General features: G+C 29.2%; 5 protein-coding genes across 5 annotated transcripts; 3 read left to right on the top strand and 2 right to left on the bottom strand.

The window, feature by feature from the left end:
- Nucleotides 1-10,850: 10,850 nt before the first annotated feature.
- On the top strand, nt 10,851-11,627 carry GGS22DRAFT_175373 (uncharacterized protein). Its single transcript, XM_047963251.1, has 2 exons — nt 10,851-11,113; nt 11,241-11,627. The coding sequence occupies exons 1-2, from the start codon at nt 10,883-10,885 to the stop codon at nt 11,244-11,246; spliced, it is 237 nt and encodes a 78-aa protein (XP_047814166.1). The 5' UTR covers nt 10,851-10,882; the 3' UTR covers nt 11,247-11,627.
- Nucleotides 11,628-13,013: 1,386 nt separating this feature from the next.
- On the top strand, nt 13,014-15,754 carry GGS22DRAFT_175375 (heterokaryon incompatibility protein-domain-containing protein). The gene has a single exon (XM_047963252.1). The coding sequence runs from the start codon at nt 13,158-13,160 to the stop codon at nt 15,387-15,389; it is 2,232 nt and encodes a 743-aa protein (XP_047814167.1). The 5' UTR covers nt 13,014-13,157; the 3' UTR covers nt 15,390-15,754.
- A 239-nt stretch (nt 15,755-15,993) lies between these two features.
- Nucleotides 15,994-17,015, top strand: GGS22DRAFT_175376 (uncharacterized protein). Its single transcript, XM_047963253.1, has 3 exons — nt 15,994-16,200; nt 16,283-16,616; nt 16,697-17,015. Exons 1-2 carry the CDS (start codon nt 16,086-16,088, stop codon nt 16,411-16,413), a joined length of 246 nt encoding a protein of 81 aa, XP_047814168.1. The 5' UTR covers nt 15,994-16,085; the 3' UTR covers nt 16,414-16,616; nt 16,697-17,015.
- A 458-nt stretch (nt 17,016-17,473) lies between these two features.
- On the bottom strand, nt 17,474-20,131 carry GGS22DRAFT_197620 (sulfate permease II; the record flags this gene model as incomplete). Its single annotated transcript, XM_047966005.1, has 5 exons — nt 17,474-17,995; nt 18,050-18,930; nt 18,991-19,582; nt 19,646-19,791; nt 19,849-20,131. 5 exons carry the CDS (start codon nt 20,129-20,131, stop codon nt 17,474-17,476), a joined length of 2,424 nt encoding a protein of 807 aa, XP_047814169.1.
- A 977-nt stretch (nt 20,132-21,108) lies between these two features.
- GGS22DRAFT_182426 (uncharacterized protein) lies at nt 21,109-22,206 on the bottom strand (the record flags this gene model as incomplete). Its single annotated transcript, XM_047963962.1, has 3 exons — nt 21,109-21,430; nt 21,495-21,966; nt 22,029-22,206. The coding sequence occupies 3 exons, from the start codon at nt 22,204-22,206 to the stop codon at nt 21,109-21,111; spliced, it is 972 nt and encodes a 323-aa protein (XP_047814170.1).
- Nucleotides 22,207-22,397: the final 191 nt, after the last annotated feature.

A 22,397-nucleotide genomic window follows, 5' to 3' on the forward strand; every position in this document is an offset into this window, starting at 1 on the left:
TATAAGTTAAAATTTTTTTAACTTTTTATTTATTTTTTTAAAACTTATAATAACTTAAAAGTTAAATATTCGAAATTACGAAATTAAAAGCTTTAATTATAAAGTAATTTTATAAATATATTATATTTTAAAAAAATATTATTTAAATAAAAAGAAATTAAAATAAATATATTAATAAAGTTAATTTATTAAAAAATAAAGCATTATATAAAAATTTCGCTTTATTTTCGTAATTAATTAATTTATATAATAAAACATTTATTATAAATTTTAATTAATTATTATAATAAAATAATTTTTATAATTAAATTATTATTATATTTTAAAAAAGTGATTTTTAATTTTATAAATTAATTATTTTATATTATTTAAATATATAAAAAAAAAAATAATATTTAATTAATATATTTAATTATATTTTATTTAAGAGTGATATTACCCGCGTAATATAAAAAGTGGTTTTTTCCCGCGTAATATTTAGTTATAAATAATAATACTTTTAACGATAATTTCATTTTAATTAATAACATTTAATTATTAATACTTATATATTATTTATATTTATGTTTTTAAGTATATATTATTTTAAATATATAATTTATTATATTATTATATTAAATGAAATACCCCGCGTAATGTTTAATTATTATTTAATTTATTATGTTTATTAATTTTATCTTAATATATTTATTTATAAATACCTTTTATCGTTTTATATTATTAAATATTTAAGTTATTAAAACTTGAAATTTAAACTTTAAACTTGAAATTTATATATATTTTTACGATATAAAAATCTTTTTAGTTATTTTTTTTTAAGCCGTTTTACTAGCTTTTTTAAATCTAAAAATACGTAATTTATATATAATATTATTTATACTAATTTTAGTTATTTAATTTTTAATACGTTATACGTATGGTAAATTAATTTTAAGATTAAAATTATTAATTATAAATGATTTATTATGTTTAATATTATTACGTTTAATATTTTCTTGTTTTTTAACGTTTATTTTTAGTAAAAAACGTGGTTGTTTTTATAATTAAATTAATATATTTTCGTAATTATTAATGTCGGTATTTTTATAGTTATTTTTATTATATAAATTCTTAAAATAATTATTATAATAAATAAAATTAAAAGAGTTTTAAAAGAAGGTATTGTTATTATAATTATTACTTAATAAATTATTATTTTATGTTTTTAAATAAGTACGTTTTTTGTTAATTAATTTATACGTATGAGTATCGTTTTATAACTTAAGGAATTTACCGTTAAATTTTTTAAAAATTCGTTAATTATTATTAATTTTTTACGTTTCGAGTATATTAAAATATACGTTTACGTCGTTTTCGTTAAGTAATAATAAAATGAATTTAATAAATATTATTCATGTAAAACGAACGAAGAAATATTTTTAAGATAATTTTTTAAACGAAAATAATAACTTATTATGGTACCGTTCGATTATTTTTAAATTCCCGTTATTTAATTTACCCGGGGTTAATAACGTATAAAAACGGAATTAAACTTTATTATTACTTTGTAAACTTAATTTCTTTCTTAAAAAAAAAATAAAATTATTATAATTAAAGAATTAATAAATATTTTTACGAAATAATAAAAAATTATAATAAATGGAAAACGGATTATTATAAACGTAATTATTAAACGTTGCGTAATCACGCATGTGGTTTTTTTTAAATTATTTTTTAATATTTTTAGCCTTTAAGATTATATGGTAAATCTTTAATTTATATAATATTTTATTAAAACGATAAGATTTATTATGGATATTAACGATTAAAGGGGGGGTAAATAAATTATTAAATGATTATATAGTTACGGTTTTATTTTCGTTATTAACGCTGGAAAAATTAACGGTACGTTATAAGTTCGGGATAAATAATAAAAATAATTAATTTTCGAAATTCGAAATGATAAGATATTAATTATTAGTTTAATTCGGTATATAAAAATAATATTTATTATTTTATAATATATTATCGTTAAATATTTCGATAAGGGCTATTGTAAGGTTTAAATGTTTTAATAAAAATAATTTATCGTTTTAATTTCGTTTTTTATTTTCGGTTTATATATTATAAGTTATAATGTAATATGCGTAATATATAATAAAGTAATAAAAGTTTTTATTTAATGTTTATAAGTTTAATAATAAATTTAAATTAAGATAAGTAAAATAGTAAATATTAATATAACGAAATATGTTAATAGTAAGTTTACCGGTTAAAAGTTTTATAAATTTAAAAAATTTAAAAAAATTTATTATATTTTAATGTTATAAGGAAAATGTTAATAAGTAAAAAATGTTAATGATTAAATAAAAAATATAATTTCGAAAATAAAGAACGGTAATATAATATAACGTTGGAATAATATAAAACCGGGATTAATACGTTTATTTTTAAAGTATTTTATTAAATAAATATTAATTAATTTTATTAAACTCGAGCTTTATATAACTTAATATTTAATGAAATATGTATAAAATAACGTTACTTAATAAACTTATTATTAAACGTAATAATTACCATTTTTTTAGCTTTTTTTAAAAGATTTTAAAAATTATATAACTTTATTTTCGTAAAAGTTATTTTTATTAAAATCCGAAATAAACGAATCTTTATTATTTTTAATTAAAATAAAATTATCGTTATTTTTTTATCTCTTTTTTTTTTATTTTTTATTTATATTATTAAAAGGATTTATATCGTTATTAATGTTATTATTTTTTTATTAAACTATTTTACGAGGTTTTTTATAACTTTACTTAAAAAGGATATATTTATTTTTATAAGAATTAAGTTATTAACGTTATTTAATATTTTTATTAAATTTTTATAATGGTAATAAATTTTATTAAAGCTTTTTCCAAAGTTTCCCATAAAACCGTTTTAGTTATTTTTTAATATTTTTTATTACGGTTTTTTTACGTAATTTATTAAGGTTTTATTTAAATTACGAAAGCGTTTTTTAAAATAAAGTATTCTTTTATAATTTACCCGATTTTTATTTTAATTATTTATTTAATTATTTAGTTAAATTTTTATTAGTTTTATTTTATAATTTTTATTATAACGAATTACGATGTAACGAAAAGTTATATAATTTAAAGTGTTATTCCCGTCGTTACCACATGTTTAAACTTGTTATGTTTATAACTTTTATGAAACTTTAAAGTATATTATAAAGTCGGCTTTTAAGTTTAATAATATATGGTTTTTAAATCGAAAGTAAAGGTTTATTATCCGTTTTTAAATATCGTTAATATAAAATATATTTAAATAATACTTAAAATTTAATTATATATATATTTATTAAATTTTTTTTTATATATTATTATAAGTTAAACTCGTCACGCGAAATTTCCTATAAATTTAAGTTTTTATTCGTAATTTTAATCCGTTTAAAAATAATATAAAAATATAATAAGTTATATTAATTTTATATAAAATATTTACAAAACGGTAAAGTTAAAAAGATTAAATTAATTCGAGTAAGTAAATAATTAATTATAATTCGATATTAAATTTATAATAATTTAAAAACTTATTTTATATATATCCAAATAACATTTCTAGTTTATTTAATATTTAAATAATCTTAATAAATTTTAACTTTCTTTTATTAAAAACTTTTAACGAAATCGTTAATTTATTTATTTATTAACCGTTTTAATGTTTTATATAACTTTAAAAAATTAATTTTACCCTTTATTTTAAAAAGCTTTTTTAAATTATTATTATTAGCTTTTATTAAAAATATAATTTATAAACCGTAATTATAATATCGAAACGTATAATAATTAACTTATTATTTCTTAAAGGGTATATATTTATAAATTAAATATTTAATAATTAATTTTTAATCTTTTTTAAATTTTTTATTTAAACGTTGCCATGTTTTATTAAATTAATTTTCGGTATAAAAATAAACTAAAAAAGTTTATAATAATAAAAATCCGTTACGAATATAAAAAATCTTATTAAATAAAGCTTTAAGTTTATTTATAATTTAAGAAATTTAACTCGTATATTAATTTAATTATTATAAATCGGTATAAGCTATTTTAATAATAAAGGTATTTTCTTATTTAATAAATTATATATTATCGGCGAGGTTTTTAATTTTAAATTAAAAAATATCTCTTAGTTATTTTTCTTCTTTTCTTTATAAATTATTATTATTATTTTTTTTATTAAAATTAAATTGTCACTTTTTTAAAACTTATATATATATATTTTTATTAATATGAAAAATGTAAATTTATAATTACGTATTCGGTAATTAATTTAAAATAACTTTTCGAAATTACTTTTAATAATTTAATATAATCATTGCCGGGAAATTACGTATATCGTAAAATTTATATATTTTAATGAATATTAATATAACTTAATCGAAACTTTTTTAAGTTTCGTTTAAAAAAAAAGTAAACATAATATTATAAATAATATTTCGATTAATAATATTAATAATATTTAAAAAGGGCATATTATATTTATTAATTTTATAAATATAATTAAAAAATGCCACTTCGTAATATAATTCGAAAAATTAAATATAAAATTTATATGTTTAAAATGCGCGTTTAATACGATTAAAATTATTATCGTAAAAATCATATAATAATTAAATTAAAACCGAAAAATTATCATCGCCGGATTTTTTATAATTTAATTATTTATAATTTAATTATTTATTACTTTTACTTTTTAATTTTTAAATAAAAGTTTACGTTAAAATAAAACTTTTAAACCTTTCTTTATATAATTTAACGATATAATTATTAATATTTCTTATTATAATTATAATATTAAGAAAAGTTATTTATAATAATTTCATAATTTAAGTTATTCGAATTTTAATTTTATATAATCTTTTAATATAACGTTTTTATTCGTTAATAAATCCTCGATAAATTATATTACCATAAAATATATTATTAAATTAATGGTTTATATATTAATTAAAAGTAATATTTAATTAAAATATTTAACTATTATTTCGGTTAATATAAACCATGATTTTACGTTATATATAACCGAGTTTTTTATTATAACGTTACTTAATTTTATTATTTAATTTAAAAAGCTTTACCGTGTTTTTAATGTATCGGACGAAATAGTATTTTAATTTACCATTTTTATAATTACTTCCGTTCGCGCGGTAAATATTATAACCATATTTTTTAGCGTATACTTGTAAAAATTAAAATAAAAGGTTTATTTCATTCAAAAAAAGCCCGCCAAAAAAACTTCCTTTAAGTAAATTAAAAATAAAAATTAATTCCTCATCGGGGGGATTTAAGATAAAAATTAATCCTCCATTAAGAAAATTTAAATTAAACATAATAATAATGAAAATAACCGTAATTATAAAGTAATCGAATAAGTAATAAATAAAGAATATAAGCGTAAAAAATAAATAATAAAAATATAAAAAGTATATAAAAAATTAAAAATAAAGTTATATAAATATATATTTTATAAATGTTTATAATTATGTAAATAAAAAAATATATACTAAAGATATTATAAAAATATATATTTAAATAAATACGAAAATTCATATTTATATAAATATATCGATATATTATACGGTAAATATTAAAATAATAAAGTTTAAATACATATATAAAAATATATATTATTACTTTAATACATATATTATTAATTTAATAAATACCATTTAAAAATGAAGTTATCATTAAAAATATTATTATTCGTGGCTAAATATTACGTGGGAAAAAACCACTTTTTATATTACGCGGGCAGTATCACTCTTATTTAAATACTTATAAATTATTTAATTAAAATTTATTTTACTTAAAATTAAAACTTATTTTTTATTAAATCTAAAATTTATTTTTTATTAAGCCCGGAATTTATTTTTTATTAAATTTTATTAAAGTATTAATTACGCGACGAAATAATATTATATATATATAAAAGTTTTTATAATTTATTATTATAAGTTTTATTATTATTTATATTTAACTTACGGAAAATTATATTTAATTTATAGCTTAAAAAAATGGTTAATATTAATTATAAATTAATATATAAACTTTTATTTAATATATTTTTAATTTTCTTAACCGTGGTTTTAAATTTATTAATAATTATATTATTCGAATTTTTAAAAAGTTATAACGTGTTTATATAATTATTAATGTTATTATTAACGAAATGTAAAATTATATTTTCGTTTTTATAATAAACGTATAATTAATATTTTAATATATAAAAATAATAATTAAAGAAAAAAATTTACGAAATAATAAAGCGAAATTTAAAAGTGTTAAATCGGGTATTAATGTTAATAATATTTATTTTAAAAGTAATAATATTAACTTTAAATATGGTAATATTTATTTTAAAAATAATAATATTTACTTTAAAAATGGTAATATTTTTTTTTAAAGTTATAATATCGGCTTTTAAAAGTATAACGTTAATTTTAAGTTTTATTACGTTAATTTTAAATGTAATAATTAATATTAAACGTGTGAATATTACTTTTAATAATATTAATATTTATTTTTATTTTTTAAAAAATAATTACGATTTATTAATTATAATTAATTATAAGTAAATTATCGTATAACGATAATTTATTTATAATTCGAAATATATATTTTATTATAATTAAAAAGTTAAATTAAAGTTTTAATTTTATAATATATATAATAAATATAAAATAAAAATTTAAAAAAATAATATTTAAATTAATAATTTAAATGAATAAAATTTTAAAAAAAATTATTTAAAAAAGCATTTTAATAAAAATAAATAATGAAAATTTTACGCGTTATATTATGTTAATTATATTTAAATATTTATCCTTATGTTTTTAATTTATAAAAAAAAATAACTTAAATTTAATGTAGTTAATGTATTTAAAAAAATGTATAAAGTATATATAAATTTAAAATAATTATTATATAAATAATATTTTTATAATAAAAATAATCTTGAAAATTATTACCGAATAAATTTTTAAATGTTTAAGTTAAAACTTTTTAATATATATATAATAAAAGAAATTTTATATAAATAAAAATTATACCATTTAAAATTAAACTAAATTAAGTTTAAAGTTATATATATAATTATAATTATTATATAAATATTTTTAACTTTTATTTTAAACATTATAAATAACGTTATAAATTAATAATAATGTAATAAAATATATTATTATAAATTAAATTAAACTAAATTAAATAAATTATTTCTTATAATGTAAAGTTTTTTTTTTTTTCTTAAAAATAATGTAAATTTTATATATTCGTTAAAAATTAAAAGGAATAAATAGTTAAATATTAAAACATTTATAATTAATATTATTCGCATTATATAATTTTAATTAATATATATATTATATCGAAAAAAAGCTTAATGTTAATTTAAATATATTTTAAATTATATTAAAATCTCATTATATATTCGATTAATTTTAACCATTTATAACTTAATTAATTTAACGTTTTAATTTTTTTAATTTAATTTAATCGAAAACGTTTAATTTAAATTATATGTTATTTTTTTTTAATTTTTAAACTTTTATTTAATTATAATATTTAAGGTTAAAAGCTAGTTATTACTTTAATTAATTTAAATTAATTTTAACTTAGTTTAATTTCAATTATAAAACTTTAATTTAATTTTTTATTAATTTTAATATAATTAAATTTATTCGAAAACGCGTTATAAAAGTAATTAAACTATTTTAATTATTAAATTTTTAAAAATATTTTAAATGTAAAATAATTAATTAAAAATTTAATATTACGAAAAAATATAAATTTTAAAATCGGGTTTAAAAGTTTAAATTACGATATTTAATTTTTTATTTAATATATATAAAATAATATATATACGTTTTACCGGCGTTTTTCCGGTTTTATATAACGTAAGTAATATTTATATATTTAATTATTTAAGCTTAATTTCGAAAATGTACAAGTTTATTAATAAATATTTCGATTAATTAAAAAATACACATTTAAATTTAAATTATATTATTAAAATAATAAAGTTTTTATAAAAACTCGGTTTTAATTAATTAAAAAAATATTATAATTTTATATTATTAAACATGATTATAAAAGTTATATATTTATTAAATACTTATTTATTTTATTACTTTTTTATTATATTTTTATTTATAAAAATTATTTTACGTTTAATTAAAAAGAAAATTAATGGTTAAATATTTATAAAATCGAAATTTAGTTTATAAAATCCCCGTTAAATTTATAAGGGTTTTATTAATTTTTAATTTTAAGTAAAAATAAAATAAATAAAAAGTTTCGTTTATATATATATCGTATTTTTTATAATAAAAGTAATTAAAAGTTTTTTACGTAATAACGTTATTATTTTTAAGTTTTTTAATTTTATTTTATAATTTAAATGATATAAAATAAAATAAATAATAATATATATACTTTTAATGTAATTAGTTTTTTAATATTTATATTAAGTTTAATTTATTTATTAAATAAACGTGTATATATAGTTTTAATATTTAACGGTAAATAATTATTATTTAAAAAAATAAATTATAATATTTATTTATAATAATTTATTTATTAAGTAATTATATATTTAAAAATTATTTATTTTATTAAAGAATATTTAAAATTAAAAAAACGTAAATTTAAATTATTATTTAAAAGTAAAATCTCGAGCGTAAAAAAGGTTTATTAAATATTAGTTTTTTTTTAAGTTAATAATTAAAGGTTTATAAGATCGGGATTAAGCCCGTAAAATCCCCGCAAAGGTTTTATTTATAATTAATTTTAAAAATAAAATAAATAAAAAACTTTATTTATATATATATCGTATTTTTTATAAAAAAAGTAATTAAGAATTTTTTACGTAATAATGTTATTATTTCGTAGTTTTTTAGTTTTATTTCGTAATAAAGTTAATTATTATAATTTTTATTATTATTATTATTATTATTATAAAAAAATTATAAAAATATAAAAAATAATATTTTTAATAAATTTAAAAAACGGTATTATATATTAATAATAATATTTTAAAATAATTAAATTTATATTTAACGTAATTTTTATTAAGTAAATACGTGTTTAATTTTATTAATAATACCGTTTTTTTTACGTTTTTTTTTTTTCGTTTTTCGGTAAAAAAGATATAACATAAATCGTTATAACGTATATTTAAAAATATAAATTATTAAATAAATTATAAAGATTTTATATTTAAATGTAAAATGTAAAGTTTAACTTAATACGTTTAATATATTTTTAATAAAATTTTAAAATAATTATATAAATAACGGTTTTTTAACGTTAATATTAATTATTATTATTATTATTATTTTATTTAATAAAAAGAAAAAATTAAATTAAATATGTTAAATTAATAAATAACCTTTTTCGAGGATTAAATATTAATTACGAAGAAAATAGTATTAAAAATTTAAATAATAAAAATATAAATAATAATTAATAAAAATTATTCGATTTTTATTTAAATATTATTATATTTATAAATTTTTTTAAATATTATCGTATTTTACATTTAAATAAAACTTATTATTAAAATGAAATATATTTACTTTAAAATAAGTTAAAAATTTAACATAATAAATATTAATTTTTCCTAATTACCTTTTAAAAATTAAATACTTAAAATAAAAGGTTTTATAACTTTAATATTTAATAATATTTATTTAAAAAAAAAAAAGAATTTAAATATAAATAATTAAATAATTTACTTTTTTTTTAAAAGCTTATAATTTTTTTTATAACGAAACGATTAATTTTATTAACGTTAATTCGCGTTAAGCTTCGAATAATTACTTAAATATAACGTTAAAATAAAAAAATTAATTAAATAAGTAAATTATAAAATTCGAATATTAATGTAAAATTAAAAAATAAAGTAAAAAATAAATAATATATAATATATATTTAATAAAAAGTAAAAATAAGTTATATTTTTCTTTAAGTTTAATAAATACTTATTTATATAACTTTTATTTTATTTTTTCCTTTATTAATAAACCGTAAAATTTAATAATAAAAGTTAACGTCGTTTTTTTATTTTAATTTATTAAATTAAAGATTTTATAAAATAAAAAATATTCTTATTTATAATAAATATTTATATATTTACTTAAGTATTAAAAATATTATTATTAAATATTAACAACGTTTTATAAACTATAAAGTATAATGTAAGTTTTATATATATTACTTATTAATATTATGTACATTTTAATATATTAATTGAATTGGCGGGTTGGCGGATACGGGCTTATGGTTTACCTTATGTAGTTCCAAATGCGCGAAAGAAATAATAAGGTTAATTAATTGTAGTTTGAAATCGAATTGATTCTGCATAGAGAACGTTGTAACATTAAGTTTGGTGGCGTGAGTTGGCTTATTGACTACTTGGGTACTACTTAGGAACTATTATGATAGGCACCATACTTCCGCTAGTTCAAAGGATGAACACTTAATAGCTAGCTAGACACCCGGCAAAGAATAAATGCATAGGCACCTGCATATTACCGTGTCTATCCAGAATATCGATTTCCTTCGCGTATCTTCGTTACATGTCTCTGCTCCAATTAACTTTTCAGAACTTGTCGAATATCCGTCAATAACAGGCTTCACAATCTAAACACTCGCCTGCTACACAAACAGCAAACCTCAAAGCCACCATCACCATGTATAATTCATATAAACACATCCCATCAAGATCGCTTCCCCGGAACATTGAGATCAACAATGAAAGTCAATCTTTGAAGAAGCTAGAAAGTTTCTCTCTATTTATGAAATTACCACCGGAGATTCGCATTGATCTTTGGAAGATGGCTGCTGGACCGAAGCTTAAGGAGCTTTTCGAGCTAAAGCCACTCGATTCCGAAGACCTTTTGCCACCGGAAGGGACACAAGCCACGTTCAAGGTCAAGATGGATAGGTCTCGTACGAATATAGCGCAAACATGCTACGAATCTTGGGAGATCCTCCACGGTCCTCCGAAAGTCTTCGACTGGCCTCTTACACCTATGCGGACATACATGGACCCGGAACTCGACTATCTGGTATTCGAAAGTCACATCAGCCTTGCGAAATATTGGGTTAGACTTGAGGATATCATCGGAAAGACACGACACCTCATAATAACACCGGATCGGCAATGGTCCCTGCCAATCCTAGACGACATACCAGTGAATCCAGATTTCGACAACGGCTTTTTGTCTTCTATAGACTCAGTAAGCATCGTGATGTCCATGTTTCGAATCCCATCATCGGCGAATTATTTGGTTCGTGAACGATTATCAGCAGAGGTGCCCTTCGTCATCAGAATCGATGATCACGCCCAACGAACCCAGATGGGCACTATAATAGCTGAGTCTGTGGAACCGAAACTAGACACCTGGGACCCTATGATTTTGATGAGCACAATCTTCAGCACGACTAGGAACCAACATAATCTAAGGTACTCTTCGGGGGACTGCCTTAGAAGAATTATACGGCGATTCGAAGTTAAATTGGCTACAAGCAACGCTCGGGATTACAGAATGCCCCGCTTACACATCGTGGCTCTGTTTCTTGATCAGTTTGACGAGAGGCCGAATGTACATCTACTCGATAGAGATTGGGCCGTAGAATTCAACGAGAGGTATTCGCCACGGCCAAATTGATAGTCAGCGAATGTCATGGTAATGGGTGGCTTACACTCTACCAAGCCACTGGGGAATCTCCATGGTCAGATAGTGATGCGAATATTCGGGAACTTCCACGAAATGCCTTACCTACTAGGTACATATCAGGCGGCATAGGCTAATTGACAACGTATAGGTATGTCTTTTTCGGTGAAAAAAACATTGGAGGTGGCGTGTATGCGGAATGCGAAACCAGGGCAGTTTGGAGCGAGAGTAGACCAATAAAAAAGGGGGTGATAATGCAAGCCAACAGAAATAAGTGGTATCGAATGATAGAGACATAACTTTGAACTTACTATAGCCAGGTACCTGCAGTATAGCCACATCCTAAACCTGATGTCAACCTTAAGTAGCCTACCTCATACAATTATATGCATGAACAGCTCATATATGCGGTGTCGATAGATTGTAACTAAGTAGATAGATACTTTTTTTCTATTGTGCGGCTATCCTTGACCGTATCAATCACGGACTGCATAGAGGACAGAGATTGAATGCATACTAAGAATCGCTGCTCTGCAAATATTAAGGACATGCTGGAATAGTAGGTGGCTGGGAGCCTACGCCCTATAGTCAAGGGGTATATATGTACTATCTAAGAACTACTACCTAGAACTGGCAACTTATCCAACTACCTAAGTAAGTAACCAACTAATATGATACTCACAACCTGCATATATTTCAACAGGAAATGATGAATTTCAATCGGGGGACTGTAATAACCTTCTTCAGGAGAAAATCGAAAGTTGATTACTGAGCAACATTAGTTAGACGAACTTGCTTCTTCATGCCTACCTCATTAGGTATGTAATCTCTAGTAAGCTTGATAATCTTGGTGGGTAGGACAGCCTGCCTTAGGTCATATTACCTACGGATGAGTTTCGTTTGAATATTATAAATCCGATATTTTATGGCGAGATAAACCTAACTGAAGCGACGCTAATCAAGTGCTTTTTCTTTTTGGTTATGAATACCTATGATGTATACAGGCTTAAGATGTGAATGCTCTCCTTAAGAAAGTTGTAGACCGCAGCATGGTCCTTTCAAGCAATGTAACCCTCTATATGGCTTAGATAATTTACAGCGCCACAGTAATTTGCTGGAATATAGTGATTGGGTATACAGCAATCGATATTGGATAGTCAGATTCTAGCATGGCAAATCTCGTAGACTTCCATATATCATTCTATAAACCCGTTGCCGCAAAACGCGGGACCCCCTATCACGCCATATAGCTACGGTGGTACGGTATATATCGAAGAGAGGTTTCTTCAGTAATTAGTCTGTTAAGTATTTATCTTTATCTCTTCTCATATCATCATATTAACAAAAAAATCAACTGTCATATACAAGAGACCCTCGACATCTGGAGAGCATTATCCCATCAGCATTGATAATTAAACGGGTGCATGGTATCATGGCGGACAATCGTCCTTCGCGCGAACGTCCGCACCCGGATGTTGTCATTAGCCAGACATCAGACGGTACCAGGGGTCGAAGTCGGGCAGAGTCATTCCAACGGATGGGGAGTGGTAAACAAAAACCATCGCCGCCAGGTCTAAGCCGAATAAGAAGCATTGGTAGAAATGAAAGATATGGCCGCCTTTATCCTACGCAGCCGCCCCAACATATTAGTCCGAATAGATCCGCCGAGGGTTCCCAGCATCTAAGTCCTAAGAGGATAGACCTAGCTCATGCGAGGAGACCCTCTCTGAATTTCGCTCGCTTGCCTCCTCTTACGACCGTCGCGTCTTCTGGAGAACAAACGGCAAACGATTCTCAGTATGACTACGTAGAGCGCTCCCCTGACGAAAGCGGGACTACTCAGGCCCAATTTGATACATCTTCATGGACACCCATAACGCGTCCATCTTCGGGTGCGTTCGGCGACAATATGTATCAATATCACGAGCTTCGGAAAATGGATTTTAGGCTGGTCCGGCTGTTCGCAACTAAGATGTCGACTATCAAATGCCAAATAATCCATGAATCATTAATATCCCCTCCGAAATATACGGCCATATCTTATGCCTGGGGGGACGTTGACGACAAAAAAGAAATACAAGTCAACGATATTACCGTTCCTGTTACAGCTAGTCTCTTCGGAGCTCTTCAAGCTGTGCGAGAAAGAGGAGAGGATAAACTTGTGTGGGTTGATGCGCTATGCATCAATCAACAGAGTCGAGATGAGCGAAACCAGCAGGTTGGGTTGATGACCGGGATCTATGCCCAAGCCGAAGAGGTCGCGATCTGGCTAGGACCAGAAGAAAATAATAGTAACCTAGCCATAGAATTTCTGGAAGAACTTCGTAGCGAACAGGGTTTCCCAGATCAGATTTCCGATTTAATATCGTCTCCGAATAAAGAGCAGGCTATCAGAGCCATGGTTTTGTTATTCCAGAGAGACTACTGGAACAGGTTATGGGTCGTCCAAGAAGTTTATAACGCAAGAGTCATAAAGGTCCTTTGTGGTTCCACGAAACTTCCATGGGAGACTTATAAGATGGCGGCTGATGCGTTCCGATATTACAAGGATGACCTGGATGCGTACTTCTCGGGGGATTCAAGTTCGCCGAGTGCGTTCGATTACGCCCAAGCATTGGCATACGAAGGCCCGAACAGTCTCCTGGCATCGGATTCACTAAAACGCCTCGGTGCAGATGCGCTCCTCAGCGTAATGCGAGTTTGCAGAAGAAAGCACACTAGTGAGCCTCGTGATCGAGTTTTCGGGATCCTAGGCGTGCTGCCAGAGAATGTGCGCGATGAATTCATAGTTGACTATAGCTTGTCAATTAAGAAAATCTATACCGATGTTATAGACATCCTTCTCCACGCGACTGAACGTCTGGACTGCATTTGTGAGGCGATTCATTTCCCAAGGCGGACTAATACCGCCAATTTACCGTCGTGGTTACCGGACTGGTCACAGAACTCGGAAATTACGGCGTTGGGATACTCGTTTGATTTCGCAGCAGGAGGAAATTCAAAGGCGCGACATCAATTTCTGAGAAATAGAAACGAGCTTGAGATATCAGCCGTGTATATCTCTTCAATCCAGCAACATGGCGTAGCTGTGGGTACTATGTGTACTCTAGCAGACTATCTGATGGCATTCCTGAACTGGAGAGCTTTGCTGCTCGGATCCGTTAGCCGAGAGAATAGTGAAATCCGAAGAATGGAAGAGGCGTTCTGCAGGACATTGTCTCTAGGACAGTTCCCTAAGAGATGGAAGGGTAAGCCGGAAGATTGGGTAACAACATGTTACCATGAATTTGCATCACATCTTCATAAGCGGCTCCCACAACTGCAACTGGATGATAACCTCCGGTCCTATCTGGATGCAGGGGTGAAGATAAAGCCCAATCCTCGTCAGTTTTTCCAAAGTAACTTTGGTTCGCGCATGATGGGGCGCTGTCTCTGCATCACTGACGACGGCGATATTGGGATGGGTACGGGGTTTATGTTACCCAATGATTTGGTGGTTGTTCCATTTGGTTGCCGGACGCCCATTATCATTCGGAAGGAAAAAGATAATCCTGGAAGATATCGATTTGTGGGAGACGTCTATGTCGATGGATATATGCATGGAGAAGCTATTAAGAACTGGGAGACTGGCAAAACAGAGCTCCACAAATTCGTGCTTATATAAGATATTGGAGAGATCATCTGATGAAGCGATAGGCACTCAGAAAAGTTGAATTGAGGCGGCATTTATCCTGTCTAAGTCAGATAGATTGCTGAAGGTAGACAAGAGCTAGCGCCACTTTGCATCGGCTTTCTGAGAAGACTCACTATCTACTAGGTAGGTACCCTCCGTCATAGTGAGGTTCGCGCAAGTAGAGAGAAGAACGAGACGGACGGTCGCGAGAATCCGAAGATGTGGCCTTACACCTTGGTGTATTGTTATGATTGAGTGTTGGTATATCATAGAAAATTCTTTAGATACCATTCTTCATGTGGATTTTACTTTCTGGTTACGTAGGTACCTAGGTAGATAGATAGGTATTATCGCTTCATACTGTTGTTGTTGGAATAGACCTATTGGAGACTCAGGAACTATGTAATAGGTACTGTTAGGTACCTAGGACCTAAGTAATCAAAAAAAAAAAAAAAAGAATAGGCTGGTTTAGTGCATGAAAGGTGACGTCACCGCCTTACGTAGGGCCTAGTGTGACCAAGCCACGTACCTAGGTACTCACCGCTCAGCTCATTTCCAGGGCAGTTCAAGGTTTCATTTTATTTTCAAACCTTCAACAACTTCAACTTCGCAATACTTATTCTTAATTCTCTATACTATTTCTCATATAGGTAATAATCATTATTACGTATCAAGTTCATACTAAACATGTCGCCATCTACATCGCCGCTAGAGACATCCGACAACCAAGCCGCGCAACCCGTCGGCCCGGCGGCTTTTCAGTCGATCCAAAGCACACAACCAGTAGCTCTTCAGGCCATGAGTACGTTCATATTAACGCCGTTCCGTCTTTTGCATTTTATCTACTATTTATTCATTCATTCAATCATACTAATTGTTGGTAGATCCGCAGTGTCCTCAACCCGATCAGCCTGAGATTGGAAACCTACGTGGTGGGGAACGCAGCTCCTGTTGTCCGGGACGCTTCTGCTTCTGCATCCCTTGTCCTTTGCCGTGCGACTTCTGTATTATCTAAACTACGATTTTCCCTCTAATAATACTTCTATGCATGAGTTGAACGAAGGCGTCAGTTATTATTTCGAACGCCAAAGTGGTTGCTTTCACGCTTATCGGGCCGTGTGTCTAGGAAACTTGTTTCTAGTCTAGCCAAAATGAACATCTTCTGTCATAAATGCCCTCTTCATATACCTATCGAGTTCTAGATAGCAGTGTTTCTTGGTGAGAATTTACTTTGTTATTGCGAATACTCCTATGCGCTAGTTCTAGCTGCCTGATATGTTCTTATTCGGGTCTCATAGCATTCTTCTGGATTTTCAATATGCCTTCTCTCCAGATTCTCCTTCACTAGCTGGCATATTAACCAAAATCTGCTTGGATTGAAGAGGTTTTCTAGTGCTTTAAACGATTCACTTCGGCTGGGGAAGACCATAGCGATATATCATTAGGCAACGTCCTAGTGTGAGGTACGGTGTAAGAAAGCAAACCGTCCCATAACTTGACCCTAACCCCAACCATAACCCTGAACATATGATTATGTAATGGCTGTGTGATGACTTCTCTGCTTAGTCCTAAGATTACAAGATTTGAAGATGAAAGGAAGGGTTCTTTCAATCAGAGTAGTGTATTTTTCTTTTAGCGCACCAAGCTGAAGGAATATTGAATCGTAGTATAGTGTTTTGTTCTCTTAGCATGGACCTTACGTCATCATGCTGACTGATCACTCATCGATGGACTTCTTATAGAAGTTCGTCAAGGTCTCTCACCTTGGACCTCACCACCTTCTTTAGCACCTACACTACTATATACACTCTTTACACCTATGTTTACTCATGATCAGTGACCTATCATGATGATGTCTTACCTTCAAAGTCTACGGAAGCGTATTTGAGGATCTCACGATCTGTGGCTTATACCTCTGTAGTGCAGAGCTACCACGCTCTGGTTCAATATGAACACCGGTGTATGGATAACATGGCTCGCTACTGCGTATTGACAATGTGGGCGATTTATTCCTACTAGATAAGATTCTAGTTTATTAATAGTCAATTAGTTAGTCTCATGAAATGCATTTTACCCTATTTAGTGAATCCTCTGACAGCCTCCACGGCAGCCGTAGTATCAAGATGGAAGTTTGGATAGTTAATTCCATGCGTAGATACTAGTTTCCTCGTCTCTAGCGGTGTTATCCCAAGACCAAAATTCCCCATTTCCACATCTCTAATGTTTGAACTATCTCTAGTTGATATTTCAGGTTCATTTGATAGAGAACTTTCACCCCCTCGGCGTTGATTCCGCTCCGCGAGAGTGAATACCGGGTTCCAATTTCTATTATCCCCTAATTCTTCCTTGAGAGGATAGCCAAAACCAGCCATAACCAATGCCCGGCGAACCCACCGAGGGCCGACGTTCGTAAAATGCCACTTAGCAGGATACGGATCGGCCCAGCGTTGAAGTTGTGCTCGAAGCTGGACTAATCCACCAATAGCGCCGGTGTTTATGTTATTTACTGTGGCAAAGTCGAGAATTACGGCTTTAAGAGTTGGTTTGGAGGCTTCCGTATCGGGCCCGGAAGAAGGGCGTTCATTCCAGAGGCGATCCTATTATTCAAGTCAGTAAACACACTTCTCTTGGTTGTTATGGTATAAACTTACACCAGGACTTTTGTATTCCAGCGTTTGTGTACGACGAGTTTGTTTGGTTATGTGCGTCAAAAGTCTTTCCATATGCTGGGTTTGGTTCATGTAGTTAAACCCATCCGCAAATCGATAAATAAATACTCCAGGTCCTGGGGATTCGACATAAATAGATGGATTGGACGCATCTTTTCGGTCAAGTGGAAGAAATGCATCCCTTGAAGGCACATTCATCTTCTGGTCTAATATGGTACGTGAAGTAAACGAAGAGCTGCTAACAACAGATCTTTCTTCAAGGGACTTCGTATATTGATGAACACGAACGCGGCCCATAAATCGTCCCGGCGTCTTAGAAATACGTATTAAGAGGAACATTGCTGATGTGATAATAGTAAGGTAGATCCCGTTTTCAAGCGAGCTGAAGATAGAGGTGAGAACACCAGCTATGTATATGATAACATCCAGCGGGGATATCATCCATAACCTATACATCTCGGTGGGAGGCTCGATTAAGTTGCTCACGGCATGTATGATGAGTGCCGCGAGACTAGCTTTTGGTATCCAATACAGGACAGGCTGCAAGGCAAATAGCGTGAGAATTATGACAGCGCCGTTGAAGATTCCAGCCAGGGGCGTTCTCACACCAGCTTTGGAAAAGACAGCACTTCCGCCAAATGATGCTGTCGAAGCATACGCCCCAATGAAAGGACCAGCAATGTTAGTGGCAGCAAGAGCAACTAACTCTTGTGATGTAGAAATTGAATAACCGTTTTTCCGGCCAAATGACTTTGCAATGGCAACATGCTCGATTATGATGATGATGAGGGCAGCTGGAAGCTCCGGGATCACAGCACCTATCAAAGCGACTTGAAATGTTGGAGGACTAACGTTACTGAAGCCTGTTATGTGTAAACTACGTGTTAATATATATAATAGGGCATATGAATGGATTTACATACCAACAGGGATTTTCCCAAGTAATTGAAATTTAACCTCATTGAAAGGGGAGTTCCTGTTTATCAAGAAACTGATAACGATATAGAAAGAGATGGCGAGTAGAAACCGTAGACAGGAAACTGTAGCGCATATCCTTTCCCTTTTTTTCTTGCGGAGATCTGCTTGGCAGTCTCCTGAGGCCTCTTCTATGTGGGTGTGTCTTCTAGTCATATACTCGCAGATCCACTTCACGAATATTAATAATATCAGTGTAGTAACTCCTATTGCCGCATCTACCTTGATCCTGCTGAGACCTTTGCAGGTATCAATGAAGACTTGATAAGCCGGTCCTCTCGTGTTGATGCGGCTTATCCCAAGCAAAGGTGGTATCTGGCCGCAAATAATAGTAATGGCGGCGGCTGTAACAAAGGCCGACGTAGCAACATGAGGAATAAACTCAAGGATGTAACCTAACCTGCAAATTCCAAGGAAGAGAAAAATGCAACCAGCCAAGAATGCGTGAGTCTTTGCAACTTGTTCTTTTGCGAACTCGGGATGTTTTTCGATAACATTCGTACTTGATTTTCCCACGAGGAGGGACACAACAGCTGTACTCTTGATCAATATTAGTATTGTCCTACCCCTGTATATATCAGATATCAGGAATATTTCACTTACCCCTATAGCAACATCTTTAGACGTTCCGAATATCCAATAAAGAAATGCGCCAGTCAAGGTAGTATATAGGCCATATTCTGGGCTCAGGTTCGCGAGTGTTGCATATGATAACCCCTGAGGAATCATTATAAGGGCGAGTGTAAACCCTATCTGAAGTCAACAAAACCAAACTAGATAGACCATATGGTAATCAGACACCTTACCAGCAATTGCATCCGCAAGTAGCCATTGGGCGTTATACCGTCGGACCCATTGGGTAAAAGGAAGCAGACTAGAGAGATATGTAGTGATAACGGTATTTTTTGGATTTGATGATTTATGGACATATGGAAGTGTAATAGTTGGAAGTTCTTCGAGAAAGGGTGGAAACGGGTGAATAATTTCAGTGGTTCTTTGAACAAGGCCTTCGGGAATACCTTGCTGGTGTTCGTCGAGGTTTATACCTAGTCCTCTAGCCAAGAGTTTACCGACTTTGAGTTCTGACATTATCATGAAGTATCATAGTGGAGACCACTTAAGAGCTCATTTACTTCCGGGTATGGAAATAAAAGAAGGAGCAGAATGATAGAGAAGGCAGCCGAGCATAGATTGTTGATTTCTGCCTATCTAAGGTATATTAAATACCCAGAAAGGCCTAAAAAGATCCATTGGGCTGAGTACCAGTTAATGTAGAGAGGTAGTTTAATAATGAGATGTGATGAGTAAATTCGTACACACCTAACCACCTGGCTCAATCACAAAGATTAAGCAACCGCAGTGAATTCCATAAAAAGCATTGCCAAGTATGAATCAGTTAAGTTCGAGAAAGGTTGCCCATGATTTTACAATTCCAAACAATAAGAATACCAAGAAGAAAACGCCAAACATAGAGAAACTCACCAACGAGAAAACAACGGTGACTGTATAGGTAGAGTCGAATTAGCACCAATCCCACCCGAACCAAGAGGATATCTTATTCATCCAAAACTAATTCAAAGCTATATAACCATGTTAGCACTCAGACTAGCGTAATATCTCATAGCATATCTTTGTTCGTGTTAAGATTTCCCTGTTAATATGCCTAGGTACCGACTTTAACTGGGCAGCTTCACCGGTTGGCTCTTTTCGTCCCTTTTTACAAACATTAGGTATTGTCTCAGAGTTCCATCGCTTTTCAATCAGTGACTTCCTATCCTTCATCTAAGTACATCATCAGCGCGTTTCTTATAATAGCGTGACCTAATATCGTATCTACATACTTGGTGAGGTACTAGATTATTAACTGTTTTAAGTGACGGCTGAGTAGGTAATGGGAGTCCTTACCCCTATTTGCTTTGATGACTAACGATTTAGTAATAGATTTACAAAGCTGACATAATCAGGTAGTATTAGGTACCTTATCATACCTTACATAATCCAATTCATCTGCATTATTAACCAAGAAATCTGTTAGTACAGTATAACTTCTACTATAGAAATCATATCTACCTAGGTAAGTCATAATCTCTTGGACTGAGACCTATGCTTCTCTCCAATTCTAGGGTACTACCCCTTGGCGCAGTTCTGTCCACAGAAGACCAACCGCTAAAACCGTACCAACGTTTCCTGATAGAAGAGATCGCCAACCAAGAGCCCAGTCTAGGCCTAGCAAATCCAGAGAATAAAGTCCAACATATTGGAAGACAGGCACATATGACACCGGTGCAGCAATGCACAGTCGTCCATACTTCCGTTTTACTAAACGATGGATTGCGACTTCCTGGGACATAACTGAACGCTACTTTAACGAGACCCGAAAGAATTACACTTTGACTCGTTAATTAGACTTGGACTTATCGTCCATTGAGCTATTGGAACTGCAATCACTTACAAAAGACCCAACAGGAAGACGGCGGCCACAGCGATCTTCTTGCTCGTATTCATTTGTAACCCGACAACTAGCCTGATAGGCATTGCAAGTATTAACACGTCGATTAAAGCTTCGACAATGCCAGTCGCCAGCCAGAATATGTTATAGTTGAAACAGTATCGTGGATCAGTCAGAGCGTTGTTCCATGTCCATTCGATTGGGACACAATCTAACAAATCCGCCGCAGTACATCCCATCCAGAATCCTACCACCAGAAGAGATAGGATGAGGACCTGGCGACGAAATGAATGGTTTGCTGAGAATAGGCGTCTATACATGAGGAGGATAGACAGCTTTGTCGCAGAGATGATGGTATAGTATAAGATAGTGGCAATGTAGTTGACCTTTGTGAACCATATATCTTCTGGGGTGAATTCATAGCTTGGGTCTGCGTTCGAGGCCACCACGGCCCCGTTCGGGTCCACGCTACTTGCTGAGATTGATTATTGTTATTATATATAATGCCGAGATGGATCTATAGGGGAGAAAACAAACCTACTAAGACCAAAATGTCGGTGATAATAATGACTATCAACGCCAGTAATATTAGCCAGTCATCCCATTCAAAGCCAGCCTTAGTATTATATCTCGCATAGAAGCGCGATACGACACATAGGATAGCTAAGACAACTAGTATAACCCCGATAATAATTGCTATCTCATCGTCGTCCATGTTTGTCTATGTAGAGACATATTAGGGAGATAGCTTGATGAGTTACCTACCTACCTAGATAGGGTATAATTAAAAAATTCAATCGGAGGGGGCATTCGCTGTAGAAAAACGATTATCGCCGAGAATACGTGTCACTTCTTGACTAGGTACCTACCTAGGTACCCGCTACTACCCAGTACCTAAAATCAAAA

This window comes from Annulohypoxylon maeteangense (genome assembly GCF_022496945.1).
Source record: "Annulohypoxylon maeteangense strain CBS 123835 unplaced genomic scaffold GGS22scaffold_28, whole genome shotgun sequence".
NCBI classification, from domain to species: Eukaryota; Fungi; Ascomycota; class Sordariomycetes; order Xylariales; family Hypoxylaceae; genus Annulohypoxylon; species Annulohypoxylon maeteangense.